This window comes from Pneumocystis carinii (assembly GCF_001477545.1).
Source record: "Pneumocystis carinii B80 chromosome Unknown supercont1.15, whole genome shotgun sequence".
Lineage (NCBI taxonomy): Eukaryota > Fungi > Ascomycota > Pneumocystomycetes > Pneumocystales > Pneumocystaceae > Pneumocystis > Pneumocystis carinii.
In genome coordinates, this window is record NW_017264727.1 from 148,411 (window position 1) to 163,510 (window position 15,100).

Here is a 15,100-nt window from a genome sequence, read left to right on the forward strand (position 1 = left end):
TCATATCTAATAATATGCATCGTTTTTTTTCAATAACCTTTACAAATAACATGACTAATTACAATTCCCTATCAAATATCGTTCATTTTATTTTTATTTATGGAGAAAGACTGCTGTCAGTATCCAAGCTATCCAATTGAGCATCACTTTCATCGCTTTCATGATCATTTATTTCTTCTATCATTTCGTCATCATCTTCATCACCGTTCTCAACATAATTAACTGCTTGTAAAACCCTTCTACTTCGTCTTAATGGAACAGATGTATTTTCTAATTTTTTCTTTCTTTGATTTTTAATGGTATTCTTTGAAAAACGCCTTTTAATAGGTTCTATTTGCTTTTCACCAATAGATTTCCGCTAAATAAATTAAAAAAAACACTAATTTTATCAATTACTTACTTTTCGAATTAATTTAAGGGACTTTGTTAATGATAATAATTGTTCTTCAATATCTTTATCAATATAATTTCGTTGTGTAATCTTCAATCTTAATCAAAAATAATAAAACAATCATAAATTACCTCTGTAGCGACTTTTGCATTAGTTAATGGAGCATACAATTCTATTGGCAACTTCAATTTTTTTGGATAAATCTGCATTGTCCATGAATTGGATTCAGCAACAATCCTAATCAAAGCTTGAGATAAATCGGATAAAACATAAAGTCTCTAAATATTTATTAACTATGAGAAATAAATTGAAGACAAACATACATCACTGTTTTCGGGAGATATTAAATCATAAACTTGCTTTATTCTCTGTACTAAATGAAACAATAATGACAAACAATCCGAAGTGGCCACAAGTTCCAAATAAAAATTTATATATCTAAAAATTATTAAAATAAAAAAAATAGTAATGATTATTACTTTGCAAAATCAATTAAATCATCAGAATCAGTAGAAAAATCGGGATGATGAGAGAGAAAATGAATAAATCTTACAATTGCATATTCAATCGTAAAAATTTCACGAGCACCTAAGATAAATTTAAAACGATAAGATAAAAAAATAAATATAACAAACGATAAGCAGATATACACGATTTAATCCATTTAGACACCTCTTGCTTAAACTCTTCTTCTGGCTCATGGGCCATAAGAAAAATAGGTACATAATAACGAGCAGTCAATTTATTTAAATTTAAACCTTTCATCAATTTTTTGACAAAATTATAACGAACCTGAAAACATGGATCCTTTATTCAATTAAATAAAATATGGCAACTTTAAAAAATATCTAACCTGTACCAATAATGCCATTTTGTAAAAATCTTCAACAGAGATCATTTCTTCAAACACACTATAACTAGACAGCTTTAAAAACAATCGACCAGCAGCTAAACGTATGTGTGATTGAAATCGAGCTCTAAAAAAAACTTAGCTTATACAATTATAAACAAGAACTTTACGGAGTGTTTCTTTCTTTTGAAATTTCCCCCATATTTGTTAAAATTGATGCAAGAAGCCGAAATACAGGTTTTGCCAGTTCCTGAATACCATCTGCATTTACATTTGCTCTTAATCTATTCACAAGAGTTTTGAGCGCAAGTATCTTAACTTATAAACACCTTAATTAAAACTCAATATTATCTACCTTAGCTTTACACTCATTTTCAAGAACATTATTTTCTACCCAATCTTCCTCACTTGAATCTTCAGAAATAAGATTAACAAGTAACACTTCCTTAATGAAGAAACTCGTATATTGATCTGCTCTAGGTTCCATTTCTTCAGGTGCATAAAGTACAAATTGAGATAAAGCTGATAATCTTGTTAAAAAATACTCCGAACCAACAGTAAGCCCATCAAATATTTTCTAAAATCATGTAAAAAACAAGTATTTTTAAATAAATAATACTTTAATTAAATCAGGAGTAAATTTCTCTTTATTCATTGAATGCAACAAAATAAAAACAGCTTGTTTTGACTCAGCAGGCGTTCCTTTCAAAGCAAAAGAAGTAAGCGCCTTTAATAATTTCGGATCAATAGTTATATCTTGAGGAAATGAAATAGTAAATTGAGCATAAACTTTCAAGGTATCAACATAAGATATGTTCGATTTAATATCATGTTCTTTAATTAAAGATAAGATTTCCTCTATATGTGCTTTATATACGGAAGGCTGTACTAAGGATATTTCCTTCAAAAAATAAGAACAAGCTATTATTATTTCTTCTTTACCTTTAAAAGTTCACATGCAGTATCCGCCAACATATTTTTATTAGATCTAGCATATTCAATAATCGGTGAAATCACACTTTTATTATATAGCATTGGACTTATTTTCAAAACAAGAATCTTAAATGTTTCCACTAAAGTTGATGATTGTTCTATTCGTTTAAAAAACTCCTTCTATTTAACAATTAAAATTCAAATACAATTATTTATCCCAAAGAAAGAAATATACCTGAGATTTTTGAATTTGTTTATAATCACTCATCAGATTCATACAATCTCCAAGTAACTTATATAAACGCCTATCATTTAATCGAGAAAACTTTTCGAAATCCAATTCTGCCTTAGAAGAATCACCATATAGAGACTTAAGACGAGTAATAGCATCTTTCAAAGCTGAAAGGGCTTTCTTTTCATTATCAGTAATTACACCACCCTAACCTTTTTAATATATAAAAAAAGAATAATTTTCTTACATTATATTTTTCGCAAATACTAAGATAGTATTCTGCTATTTTAGCATATCTACAAGATCATTAATGATAGATAAATATATAGATCAATATATTTTACTTAGGTTGATTCCTTCCTAATGATAAGAATGCATGTTTAGCTCGACCATCCAAATTTTTAAACGTGAATAGCATTCGTTCAGTCCGTTTAAAATCATCCATCTCTGTATAGTCAAGAATATATTGATATAAAACAAATTCCAACAATGCATTAATCTCCTTATCGTTTATATATATAGTATGTAGTATTCGAGAAGGAATTGATAAAAACCATTCCGTTGTAGGATTTGAATTTTTTAAACTAAGAAGATCAATGATCTATTATATTTTAAAGCCATGTATAAATACATATCATTATAAGCCATATAATATAATTTTCCAAGACAGTGCATCGCTTCAACTCGAACCATGTGCTTCCTATCTTTACATCGATCGGATAAAGCTTCCAAAATATTACTTGGAATCCTTTCAGAGACTATTTTATAATCCAAAGAGCCTATCATTTTGCAAACCGTCATACGTACTTTTTCATCGATATCTACATGCTTTGAAAGAATACCCTCTATAATATATTCATTAAAATATAATAACAATAAACATATATATGTATATACATACCAATTGCAACAGCCATTGCCTCAGGGGAGTAACCAAAATTAATTAAAACATTAAATAAACCCTCTAACCATCTTATTCGTATAGAAGAATTTTTATCATTTCCACGAGATACCCAACTTTTCCACAAAGACGGATATTCCTTGACAAAATCAACCTTTTGTTCTTTAATTGAAAACATTTCAGAAATAGTTGACGTGCTTAATAGTCGAAGTGCTACATTTTCTACCATAAGTTCTTGCTCTAATTGAGGCATAATATTTTCAAGAACAGAAGGAGATGCTATATAAAGTTCATAAACTAAATTATGAACCTTTTCTACCTCTTCTAATACAACTTTATCTAATTCTACTTGCGGATCCCTTTCAATTGATCGATTCGCCTCAAAAACAACATCTGTAAAATGCTGACAGACATATCTCTGAAGCCTTTCCGCACAAATATTAAAGAGTTGTTTAGCCATAATATATGCAGGAGGTCGCTCTGTCTTCATTCCAAATGGATGATTCTTTTTCGAACTCGCTACTGTAAATTGAGAAAGCATAATATCTATAACTTTTGGAGGAAGCGTTGCAAATTCATCAATCAATTGTGCCAAAATATCAACCATAGCGATTACTACGTTTCGTGGCTGCTCCGGTCTAATAATTTATCAATTTAACCCTTTTTTTTTTTAAAAAATATCTAAAACATACGTAACCATCTCGAAAAACATACGAAATAACTCCATTGTTAACGAATGCCCATTCGAAAGATCTGCTATCAAAACTACTGATTTAACTTGAGATAAACTCTCAAGAAGATAAAATGACTGTGCATAATACGGTAATTCCGAGCTAAAAAGATTCTTCAACTGTCCAACAAATAATTCAAAAATATTCTAAATCCCTCCCAATCAATTTTCATACTTTTCTTCTCCATCATACATACATTCAATTGAGACGGCGTATATGGCGCATCTGGTGCACATAACCGAAGAATATCCGCCAAACAACATGCCGTATATGCACGAACTCCTTTATCCTTATGATTTAATAATCCTTCATTTATTAATTCAACAATTATCCCATTCAATGACTCTCTTTCAATCTGCTCTTGATCATGTTCTGCAAGCTCACTTTGAAGCACCTAAACTCCTATTAAAAACACATAATCCCCCATAAAAAACTTACGCGAAGACGTTTAAGAAGTTCATTTACGCTGAAACGGCCTCCTCCCTTAGATATAAGCGTTTCTTTGAATCCAAGCCGTGCCATCAAAGGATACTAGTCGAGAGCGATCGAGCTTATAAAAAAGGCCTCAAAATACAGAAATACCATAAAACTTCTTATAAAATACGCATATAACACGCATACAATACGCATACAACCCGAAAAATACGGTATAATATGCAGATAGACAGGAGAATTGACTTTTAAGACAATTTATAAGCCGTAAATAAGAAATCTAGGGTTTTTTTTGAGTGTGAAGCCGGGACCTGGCGATCGATCTACGTATAAATTAGGCGTAAAAAAGACGTATACGCGGGTTTAATGAGGGGGAAGGGTGGTTAATTGGGAAGAATAAGAGGAACCATGCTTCGAATCAAACGTAAACGAGAAGAAGAAGCAGTTGCTTTGCTTTGTAAGGGAATGAAATGGACGATTTTTGAATAATCTGAAGGAACTAGATGTAACTAAAGAGTCAATTCCTTTAAAACGGAGAAAACAAGGGAACAATTGTTGTAGAATTGTTTAGAGAGATGCATATATTAATAGAAATTAAGTTTATATGCTTTTTGAAACATTAGAATTGGAGTCAGTTGGAAAATTTGAGGAGGAACAAGAGAAACAAACAATAGAGTTAGAAAAACAAAGTGATTCATATTTTCTATACAAATTGAAGAGGAAAAAACGAAAAAAATGTTATTTTCTTTATCTTATTAATTTTACAGAACATCTAATGAGCAGGAGGAGGAATTAAGGCAAAACGAAGCAAACATTTCAAAACGGGATAAATACAGGGAATGTATGATTTTTGCTTTTTTTTGAAAGGAGGCTTTTAGAAATTAGTGATTCATGAGTCATCAGAAGAGAATTATGTATATGATATGTATGTACCATTAGTTTACACACCAGATACATCGCAGACAAATTCTATGTGTTTTGGAGTTGTGTAAGTCTATTTGAAATATTGTATATGAGATTTTTTAATAGATTGGTATGAAGAACGTTGGAAGATAATGATATTTCTTTTTTTGAAGAAACAGATTCTTATGACCAATATGATAATGATGAAGACTCTAATGCAGAAGATTTCTATCAAAATTCATATCCAGATGAAGATGAATGGCCAAACAGTGATATAGAGGAACGAGAAATATAAAAAAGTTTACAATTAATTCAAATACACATGATAACAATGGTTCTATTTATTTTGATATATTTTAATACATTCAAAAACAAATTAAAACGTAAAAACAGATAAAAGAATATATAAGAAAGCTTTTTTTATCAAAATGAAGCGACACATTCTACAATATAACTTTCAATAAATATTTCTTTCAAACGTCAGTTAAATCAGACGCTATACACTTGCGATATCATTAGATTATTAAAATACTATTTAGAACTATTTTGTTATCACTTATTATATCTTCTAATATTCTTATACCGGTAGAAATTTAGAAGAAAACAGGTTCGCCGATATCAAAATATATAAAATCGACAATATTTAGAAACACAGAATTAACAGGGTTTAAGATAGATAAATATTTTGAAAAATGAAATTAGAAGCAGCAGAAGATTCACTTGAGAACCCGGATATATTAACAAAATACAAAAGCGCATCGGATATTGCACAGAAAGTTCTTGAAAAAATCAAAAAAAAGTGTATTGATGGAGCAGTTATTCTAGATCTTTGCAGAGAAGGAGATAAGCTGATTGAAGAAGAAACGGCAAAAATTTTTAAAGATAAAAAAATTATAAAAGGTATAATATTTTTATAAAGTGTTTTAACGATTAATAAATAATAGGTATTGCATTTCCAACATGTATTGCACCGAACGAAATTGCACCATATTTTTGCCCATTAGTATCAGATCCTGAGTCATGTAAAGTGCTTCAAGAGGGGGATTTAGTGAAAATTTCATTGGGTGTTCAAATCGATGGTTTTGCAGGACTTCTTGGAGATACAATAATAATTGGTAAAGAAGATATATATGGACGAAAAGCAGATGTATTAATGGCAACATACTTGGCATCGGAAGCAGCTATACGTTTAATTAAACCGGGAAATACAAATTGGGAGGTAACAGAAGCTATTGATAAAATTACAAGTAGTTTTGGATGTAAGCCATGTGAAGGTTATTTCTTAACTATATTTTAAACAAAAAAATAACAAAAAAAACCAGGAACATTAACATATCAACATGGAAAAAATATAATCAATGGAAAAAAGCAATTTGTTCTAAATCCTAATGAAAATCAGAAAAAACAACTTGATACATATATATTTGAAACGAATGAAGTATATGGTGTTGATATCTCTGTATCTACGGGTGATGGAAAAGTATACATTCATACTTTTATCATTATATTTTTACTTAACAAATAAATAGACAAGAACAATGGAAACACGCACCAGTATTTTTAAGAAGACAGATGTAACGTATTCATTAAAATTAAAAGCATCCAGAAAAGTTTTTACAGAGATTCAAAAGAAATTTGGCCCATTTCCATTTACTATACGAGCTTTGGAAGATGAAAAAAAAGCACGCATGGGTATTATAGAATGCGCAAATCACAATTTATTTTTACCATATAAATCCATGTATGAAAAAGAAGGAGAATATATAGCACGTTTTTTCACTGTAAGATTATATTGTATTAATTAATCCTTTATATTAACAAATTATCCTAGACAATTGCATTAACAAAAAATGGCACACTTAAACTTGCAGGTCCTGCAACTCCTAATATAGATCAAATTAAGACAGAAAAAAAACTGGAAGATATGGAATTATATGATCTAATAAAAACACCTCTAAGGAAGAAAAAAACATCTGTATCAGCAAAAACTACATTAACTGAGCCAATATCAACTTAAGATAACTCGCTATCCATATAACTAATAATAAAAATATTTTTTATGGCAAAAAAGAAATCAATAATTCAAAAGTACTGTTAATCATTGCATTTGGCTGCCTTAAGGGTTTTTCATAAGGGAATATGAGTTATGATTTTTCAAAAAATGTTTAAAAATATCTGGTAAAAAAAATCATTTTATACAGAAAAACCAGAACATAAAACAACTATATATGATTACATGATGATCTAGGCTATTATCAAATTTTATGATGTTTTTAATCTATCTTTTTTATTTGTCCGACTCGATATTTAACGTAGTAGACGGTTTCCTGCATTAGTAGAAAACTAAAAGTTTAGAAAAAACTGTGCAAAAAAAGGAAGCAGTGGAAATTATACAGGAATGCCTGAATTAATAGATAAGATAGTTATAAAATCAAGAAAAAGTGAAGTAAATCGTTTTAAAAAAAAAGAACTAGAACAAGAAAAACGGATAAAAAATACTTTAGAAGAAAAGCAATTTGAGCGTGGATCACTAGATGATTATATTTACAATGATCCCCAGAAGGGGAAATTAACTATGGATGAACATGAGATGTTGAATTGGAGAAAAAGAAGACATACAGAACGAACAAAGTCACGTTCAAAAAAAACGCGTTTTATAGAAAATAATGAGTGCAAACAGGAGAAAAATACAAGAGGTAGAGTAAGGTTAAAGGTGGATATGAATCGTGGTCCATCATCAGGTTATCCAGCATTTTTATCGCTCAAATCATCGTCAAAAGTATCGCATACTGAAAATCAACATTTCAAACCTCTCCACCTTTTTCCAAATGCAAAAGGGATTTCACAATCATCTATCCGATCAACTAGTGATTTAGAACAAAAATTATCGCAAAAAAAAGAAACTTTTAATAAGCAAAAAAACAAAGAAATTATGCATCTTTCTTCTCAACAAAAACCTACGTTGCTAAGACTTTCATCATCAACAATATCCGATAAAAAGCGAAAGGTTGGGCGTCCCAGAAAGGTTAAATTAAGGTGATTCAATAGGGGTTTGTGTTAACCTTTTAATAACCGATTTTATTCAGCCCTATTAAAAATTACATGAAAAAAACCAGATTTGATATAGGCATTCCCGGAATATATACAGGAAACACAAATCACATGTCATTTCAGATACAACAATCATCACAAGAAGATCCTACAAAGGTAGAAAATCAAAATTTTATAATATCAACTAATTCATTAGTATAACGAAGATTTTTGCTCCGCTTGTAAAAGATATGGACGATTTCTTTGTTGCGAATCGTGTCCAAGATCGTTTCATTTCTCATGCATTGAGCCACCTATCGACGAAGATAACCTTCCACAAGATGCATGGCACTGCACACTTTGCAGGACGAAGAGAGTATATATAGGATTATTAGCATCATCATCATCTATTCATTAATTTTAGTGTCCACCGCCCAAACAGCCTCGAGGACTTTTTGCTTTCTTAATGGAGTACATTATTAGAAATAATCCTAAAGAATTTAGCCTTCCTCTTAGTATTCGAGAATACTTTGAAGGAGGTTTGTCCTTTTTTTTTTATACAAGTAATCATTTAGACTAATCCATTAAGTATCTACTGGTCCAGATGGAGAATACCAAGACCTGGTGGAACATAGGAATCAGAAGTGCGGGTAAGTATACATATTTTTTTTACAAAATTTGCTCAAAATATTCAAGTCGTCAAAAAATTTTAGAAGAAAGAGATCCATTTCAGCTAGAAGATAAAAATGGTAACCCTATACTCTGCTACAGATGTTCTGAAAATGCAATGAATGGCAAAGCGATCGTTTCTTGTGATCACTGTACTCTTCATTGGCATATTGATTGTATTGACCCACCTATGAGTGGTATACCTGCAGCATCACGGAAATGGATGTGTCCAAACCATGCATATCATGTAACTGTAAGAATGATTGCATTATTATTATTATTATTTATCATTTTTATACAGCCTAAAATACGACAACCTAAAAAATCAAAGATTCTAGATGTATGTTTAAAAAGGGGATTTAAGAACAATGGAAATATAGAAATTGATAATACAGAAGAGGAATTATTAGAAAAAAAAGAAAGATACTCGTTTGATGATGCGTATATTATAAATAATATACGGTACCGGTTGCCTGAAAGTGGAGTTAAACTGGATTTCCTGGATAAAGTTAGAACGTATCTGCCGATTGATTTAATTCTTCAGAAAGCTAATTTAATCATAGACTACGTAAATCTCAACTATCTCAAAAATCTCAAATAGATAACGATGAAATTCAATCAAATTCATTAAAAGTATTTTTTTTTTTGTAATATATTTAAAAACAACTAATAAGAACAAGGAAATATTGCCAGATACATTAGGACCATTAGAACGTGAAATCATTAAAGATTTAATACAACTTAGACTAGTCGAAGTTACACCTCAAGATCATAAAAATCTTACATCATTAATTACGATTGCTCAGGTAGGGAATTATATTCTACTCTTTTAAAGCCAACATAAAGACAGATGGAGCTTGATGCATTCAAAAATTATGAAGAAAATAACTCAGAAAAAGATAATATGAAAACAGAGCAAAAAATATCAGATGAAGAACACGCACAAGTTCTTACGATAAAAAAGTTAATAAAAGTCAAAGGATATTCAGCACTTGTAGAATTTTTAACCACATCTTAAATATCTAAATATTTATATTTATATACAAAGATTAAATATTTTATAATAGAAATATAATATCCAATTTCTTATGGCTTACATCTTCCAGTAAACCTTGGATACAAACAACACTCCCTTACTGTATTTCTATTTGTAAGCCATGCCAAAATTCTTTCTAAACCAATTCCATAACCACCATGAGGGCATGAGCCATACCTTCTTAAATCAAGGTACCTAAGTTATCAGAAAGGAATAGAATAACACTAATATAACTAACCAATAATATGGCTCTGAATCAATATTTTCCCTTTCAAACGCTTTTTTTAGCTCATCATAATCTGAAATCCTCATACTACCACCAACAACCTCTCCAATGCCAGGCTTAAATCATCAGTATAAGATAATACATATAAAACAACATACAAGTAATAAATCAACACTTTCAGTTAACGATTCATTTCCAGGTGTACGTTTCATATAAAATGATTTTAAGCTAGCAGGAAACTGTATTAAAAAAATAGGTTTTTGAATTTCATCAACAATTCTTCTTTCTGCAGCCTCTGCAATATCATCCCCAAAAACATGAAGCTCCCCATTAGTGTTCAAAATATTGTGTTCATTACAATACTTAATAGCATCTTCATATTTCATTCGTAAAAAAGGCTTTTGTGGTTTCTCAAAACCAGGATTTAAATATTCTATCAAAGGGCGTGCAATAGGATCATCCAAAAGAGCATCAATGGAAAGACATAGCTAATAACCATTATCCCAATTTCTATAATAATATATATATAACTCACAAAATCTTCTAAATGACTCAAAAATTCATCAAACGATAAAAACATCAATTCAGCCTCCAAATGAGAATATTCCGAAAGATGACGTCTAGTATGAGACGTTTCTGCTCTAAAACTCTCCTGAAGACAATATACATAACCTAATGACGGTAAACAAGTTTCTAAATATAACTGACTCGATTGTGTTAAATAAGCCTTTCATAGTTCAATAAAACATATAAAACATAAAACTAAACTTACCTTTTCTCCGTAATAATTTAAATCAAACAACGTTGCACCTCCTTCCACCTGTGTTTGTACTAAACATGGAGGTGTTACCTCTACAAATCCCATTTTTTCATAAATCTTTCTAAAAGCAGACAAAAGGCGTGAACGCACTTTCAAAACTGAACTAGATACTTCTCCACGAATAACAAGATGTCGTTGATCATATATAACTTGCGATTCTGATTCAACATTAAGTTTATTAGCAAAAGAAAGATCTCCTCCAGGAGCCTTATGAATAATTTCATAATAAAGAACATTCAATTCATGATTATCAGGTGCTACCTTCCCATCTGGCAAAGACGTAATCATCCCATACACCGTTAATGTCGTTTCAAGCGTAAGTGTCAACGAATCATAGGTTCGTGCCTATTAATACATCAAAATTACACAGAAAAACATATTCATTCTTCCATACAATCTTTCCACTTAAAACACATTGAAGATATCCTGTTCCATCCCGAAGAATAATAAAAATAAGCTCCTTCTGATGCCTCAAACGATGAATCCATCCTGATACTTGAACTATTGCATCTTTATGAAGCTTAGAATCACTTATCCTGATTCTTATAGCCTCATTAACCCTTTCATCCTTCTCAATAACTATATTTTCTGTATTTTTTAACCCCCTAGTTTCTTCACTATATTCATCTTGAACCTTCATTTGACTAAATGACTCATTCAACTTCTGCTTCTTCTTCAAAAGAATGCAGAGCGATTTCTTAGCTTTTTTCAATGATGTCTGTGTAATTTCCTTGTATTCTTCCCCTTCATTTTTCTTAACATATATTATACTTTCTTGATCGCCCATTTCAAGGGCTTTAACAGCCGTTTTAAAGGGATTTTCAACAAAACCAGTACCAAAATCATCAGAACCACCTATTTCATCAACGTACAAACACTTTTTAGAGCCTAATTCTCCTTTTAAAGGGCTATTTTTCAGCATCATTTTATTGACCTTTAAAATCTTGTTTCTCAGCCATTTTTTAAGCTTTTTTCACAGGATTTTTTGGAAAACAAAAATAAAACACAAACAAAATGATTTTCTCTATATTTTTTAGTAAAATTTCTTAAAATTAGACTCAATTTTTACCTTTCTAGTCTCACTCATATAACTGCCAAAACTTCGATGTTCGGAATCCAACCTCGAAATATTGAAGGGGCAGGATTTCTATTAAAAATCGAAAAAATAGAGGTATAAACATAGAAATAAGCGTATAAAACGTTATTAACATGATATTCAGCAGGTTTATTAAGGGATTTACCTTTTTTCCGGGCTTTTAAAGGGGTTTATAAGGCTAGATTTTCCAAGAATTAGGAAAAAAAAGTTTTACCCTTAAATCTGGCCAAAAAAGACGATTTGAAAGCAAATAATAGGATTTTTCGTGTATTCATATGTGAATATATAGTGTTTTATCTTTTTTCCGGTGTTATTTCTGTTAAAATTGAGGAAAAGACACAAAAATAAGAAATTACTTGAAGGATCTTTAATATCTTTAAGTTCGGGGAGAATTCCTACAGAATACGATAAATCAGATCTATTTTTGGGACATTGTATGATATTGAGCGAAAACAGGGTGTTAATATGCACGATGAACATAAAGATAGTGTATTAGAACATCATGAAACAAATATATCACAAGAGAAGTCTACAAGCACGAATAATAAGGAGGAGGATGTTGGTAGGATAGAGGGAATTTCAGAGATACAAGAAGAAGCTAATCAGCAAGATTTTGGAATGGTTGTTCCGCCTCAACATCTTGCAGCATCACCTTTTATTTCGCATACGTCTTCAGTTCCAGCACATGGTCTTAGCATGAGTTCATATGCACAGAATTCGCCGGGAAATGCAGGATATGGGGAAGTTAGGGTTCCGGGTCTTTTAGAGCCCCAATTTCCAATATTTCCTCATTTTTATGGAAATATTTCTATATTAGGGGACGCACATAAGCTGGGAAGAACAGTATTTCTAGTTTTTAAAAGTGGTATATTTTTTTTTTAATTTTAATAGATATATATTGGAAACATTCCTAGTGAGACAACAGTTAATGAAATTTTATCACAAGTTAGAACTGGACCAATTGAATCTGTTCGACTCCTTCCAGACAAGAATTGCGCATTTATTTCATTTCTAGAGCCGTCTCCGGCAGCATTATTTTATGAAGATGCAATAATGAAAAAATTAAGTTTTCATGGTAAAGAAGCAAAAATAGGTTGGGGAAAGCCAAGTTCTGTATCATCGACAGTAATGTTAGCTGTTCAGCAATCAGGAGCTACAAGAAATGTTTATCTAGGTAATTTGCAGGAAAATATTACGGAGGAAGAAATAAAAGAAGATTTAAGTAAATTCGGAACAATTGACCAAATCAAAATTGTTAAAAACAAAGGGATTTGTTTTGTTCATTTTCTTAGTATATCTAATGCAATGAAAGCTGTTCAACAACTTCCCATGGAGCATAAATGGGCAAATCGTAAAATATCTTATGGAAAAGATCGATGGTATATATATTATAAACATCAATATGTTTTTTTTTCCTGATAATTTACAGTGCGCAATCTTTCAGATATCATTCAACAATTCCACATGATCCTATTCTCCTAAATAATCTTGGTATGAATCATTTAACGTCTCAAATGAATACTATGAATTTAGTTCTTCCTAATTACACCAATTATCATGATTTGGGGCATTCTTGCGTTGATTCACACTCCATAATAGGAAATAGGACAGTATATCTAGGAAATATTCATCCAGAAACAACTGTTGAAGAAATTTGCAATGTTATTAGAGGCGGAATCTTACATAACATCAAATACTTTCCAGAAAAACATATATGTTTTGTTACATTTGTCAATCCTGCATCTGCAATGCTGTTTTATAATATATCTGTGACGCAAGGCCTTATTATTCATAATAGAAAACTTAAAGTTGGATTTGGGAAACATTCTGGTCTTTTACCATCATCTATTGCAATTGCTGTTACATCAGGCGCTACCAGAAATATTTATATCGGTAATACTAATGAAAATATAACCGTTGTTAAACTTAAAAAAGACTTTTCTGAATGGGGAGAAGTCGAACTAGTTAATATGCTAAGAGAAAAAAACTGTGCTTTTGTAAATTTCACAAATATAAGTGATGCATTAAAGGCTATTGAAGGCATTAAGACTAAGGAGGATTATAAAAAATTTAAAATTAATTTTGGTAAAGACAGGTATCTATAATATATCAAAAAATATATTTTTTCAATATTTTCATAGATGCGGAAATCCTCCAAAGCAAATTATTAACCAAAACGATCATATAGCATTGTCTCAGCCTAGAATTACACGCACTGGATTTAATATGTTTCATCCATCACCAGACATTCCATTTACTGCAAATATCATGAACGTAACACATTCTGAAGAAAAATTTGTCAATGAAATTCCTTATTATACTAATTATCCTCCAACTGAAAACAATGGAAATATTGATACCTGTTCAAAATCGCTTTCTCCTATATTATACGATTCAACAACTTATAATGATTCTTCAACCAATAATGGAAAAAATAATCAGCTTATTTATGAAATAATACACGATAATAAAATAAATGAAGCAAATTAGGACTGATTTCCATATTATTGTTTTGGAAAATAAGCTATATCTTATAAATATTATTAGCTTTATAACATTTACTATAAGAAATCAAATCTACATTAGATTTTAGTATTAAATTATCAAAATATGAAAATTTATGAAATCATACTAACCATCCTATTCTAATGTACACGTGTAGCTAATATAGAACAATTAAATTTAATATTATCTTTCAATATTATATAAAAAATATAATTAGCGCATAAAACTGTTTTTGGAAACTTCAAACAATAAAGATTCTGGGCAACTATTTAATATATTTCTATAAAATAATATACACCTTTAAATCATGCACTTTGAGATACAATATTATAGACCTATCTAAAT

General features: G+C 30.3%; 6 protein-coding genes across 6 annotated transcripts; 4 read left to right on the top strand and 2 right to left on the bottom strand.

Annotated features, from left to right (window-relative positions):
- Positions 1–51: 51 nt before the first annotated feature.
- On the bottom strand, positions 52–4,604 carry T552_03170 (hypothetical protein). The gene is made up of 19 exons (XM_018371683.1): positions 4,477–4,604; positions 4,235–4,432; positions 4,000–4,184; positions 3,308–3,945; positions 3,038–3,251; positions 2,751–2,990; positions 2,654–2,702; positions 2,410–2,613; positions 2,184–2,354; positions 1,861–2,142; positions 1,597–1,818; positions 1,412–1,554; positions 1,245–1,368; positions 1,027–1,198; positions 871–979; positions 715–829; positions 523–669; positions 401–481; positions 52–358 (listed from the first exon to the last, which is right to left on the bottom strand). The coding sequence occupies exons 1-19, from the start codon at positions 4,558–4,560 to the stop codon at positions 98–100; spliced, it is 3,639 nt and encodes a 1,212-aa protein (XP_018224476.1). The 5' UTR covers positions 4,561–4,604; the 3' UTR covers positions 52–97.
- Positions 4,605–4,878: 274 nt separating this feature from the next.
- T552_03171 (hypothetical protein) lies at positions 4,879–5,668 on the top strand (the record flags this gene model as incomplete). The annotated part of the gene is made up of 6 exons (XM_018371684.1): positions 4,879–4,927; positions 4,974–5,024; positions 5,070–5,145; positions 5,238–5,311; positions 5,356–5,458; positions 5,512–5,668. 6 exons carry the CDS (start codon positions 4,879–4,881, stop codon positions 5,666–5,668), a joined length of 510 nt encoding a protein of 169 aa, XP_018224477.1.
- A 351-nt stretch (positions 5,669–6,019) lies between these two features.
- On the top strand, positions 6,020–7,436 carry T552_03172 (DNA-binding protein, 42 kDa). The gene is made up of 5 exons (XM_018371685.1): positions 6,020–6,273; positions 6,318–6,647; positions 6,696–6,853; positions 6,903–7,154; positions 7,205–7,436. The coding sequence occupies exons 1-5, from the start codon at positions 6,066–6,068 to the stop codon at positions 7,388–7,390; spliced, it is 1,134 nt and encodes a 377-aa protein (XP_018224478.1). The 5' UTR covers positions 6,020–6,065; the 3' UTR covers positions 7,391–7,436.
- A 289-nt stretch (positions 7,437–7,725) lies between these two features.
- T552_03173 (hypothetical protein) lies at positions 7,726–10,147 on the top strand. The gene is made up of 10 exons (XM_018371686.1): positions 7,726–8,409; positions 8,460–8,580; positions 8,621–8,779; positions 8,828–8,942; positions 8,993–9,053; positions 9,100–9,325; positions 9,374–9,588; positions 9,636–9,705; positions 9,753–9,878; positions 9,923–10,147. The coding sequence occupies exons 1-10, from the start codon at positions 7,772–7,774 to the stop codon at positions 10,088–10,090; spliced, it is 1,899 nt and encodes a 632-aa protein (XP_018224479.1). The 5' UTR covers positions 7,726–7,771; the 3' UTR covers positions 10,091–10,147.
- Positions 10,113–12,133, bottom strand: T552_03174 (asparagine-tRNA ligase). Its single transcript, XM_018371687.1, has 7 exons — positions 12,089–12,133; positions 11,549–12,042; positions 11,107–11,499; positions 10,870–11,061; positions 10,493–10,822; positions 10,347–10,450; positions 10,113–10,303 (listed from the first exon to the last, which is right to left on the bottom strand). The coding sequence occupies exons 1-7, from the start codon at positions 12,111–12,113 to the stop codon at positions 10,159–10,161; spliced, it is 1,683 nt and encodes a 560-aa protein (XP_018224480.1). The 5' UTR covers positions 12,114–12,133; the 3' UTR covers positions 10,113–10,158.
- Positions 12,134–12,669: 536 nt separating this feature from the next.
- T552_03175 (hypothetical protein) lies at positions 12,670–14,786 on the top strand. The gene is made up of 4 exons (XM_018371688.1): positions 12,670–13,093; positions 13,142–13,629; positions 13,680–14,345; positions 14,392–14,786. The coding sequence occupies exons 1-4, from the start codon at positions 12,716–12,718 to the stop codon at positions 14,738–14,740; spliced, it is 1,881 nt and encodes a 626-aa protein (XP_018224481.1). The 5' UTR covers positions 12,670–12,715; the 3' UTR covers positions 14,741–14,786.
- Positions 14,787–15,100: the final 314 nt, after the last annotated feature.

Excerpts from the sequence above, each read along its gene's own strand:
- T552_03174 (XM_018371687.1), bottom strand. The coding sequence starts at position 12,113 with ATGGCTGAGAAACAAGATTTTAAAG. Across the intron at positions 11,062-11,106 it reads TAAATTATTACGGAGAAAAG|GCTTATTTAACACAATCGAG; the intron begins GTAAGTTTAGTT and ends GAACTATGAAAG. Across the intron at positions 10,451-10,492 it reads AAAGTGTTGATTTATTACTT|CCTGGCATTGGAGAGGTTGT; the intron begins GTATGTTGTTTT and ends TGATGATTTAAG.
- T552_03175 (XM_018371688.1), top strand. The coding sequence starts at position 12,716 with ATGCACGATGAACATAAAGATAGTGTATTAGAACATCATGAAACAAAT. Across the intron at positions 13,094-13,141 it reads CACATAAGCTGGGAAGAACA|ATATATATTGGAAACATTCC; the intron begins GTATTTCTAGTT and ends TAATTTTAATAG. Across the intron at positions 13,630-13,679 it reads TCTTATGGAAAAGATCGATG|TGCGCAATCTTTCAGATATC; the intron begins GTATATATATTA and ends GATAATTTACAG.
- T552_03172 (XM_018371685.1), top strand. The coding sequence starts at position 6,066 with ATGAAATTAGAAGCAGCAGAAGATTCACTTGAGAACCCGGATATATTA. Across the intron at positions 6,274-6,317 it reads AGATAAAAAAATTATAAAAG|GTATTGCATTTCCAACATGT; the intron begins GTATAATATTTT and ends AATAAATAATAG. Across the intron at positions 6,648-6,695 it reads TGGATGTAAGCCATGTGAAG|GAACATTAACATATCAACAT; the intron begins GTTATTTCTTAA and ends AAAAAAAACCAG.
- T552_03173 (XM_018371686.1), top strand. The coding sequence starts at position 7,772 with ATGCCTGAATTAATAGATAAGATAGTTATAAAATCAAGAAAAAGTGAA. Across the intron at positions 8,581-8,620 it reads CACAAGAAGATCCTACAAAG|TATAACGAAGATTTTTGCTC; the intron begins GTAGAAAATCAA and ends CTAATTCATTAG. Across the intron at positions 8,780-8,827 it reads CACTTTGCAGGACGAAGAGA|TGTCCACCGCCCAAACAGCC; the intron begins GTATATATAGGA and ends CATTAATTTTAG.
- T552_03170 (XM_018371683.1), bottom strand. The coding sequence starts at position 4,560 with ATGGCACGGCTTGGATTCAAAGAAACGCTTATATCTAAGGGAGGAGGC. Across the intron at positions 830-870 it reads GATTTAATTGATTTTGCAAA|ATATATAAATTTTTATTTGG; the intron begins GTAATAATCATT and ends AATAATTTTTAG. Across the intron at positions 359-400 it reads CCCTTAAATTAATTCGAAAA|CGGAAATCTATTGGTGAAAA; the intron begins GTAAGTAATTGA and ends TAATTTATTTAG.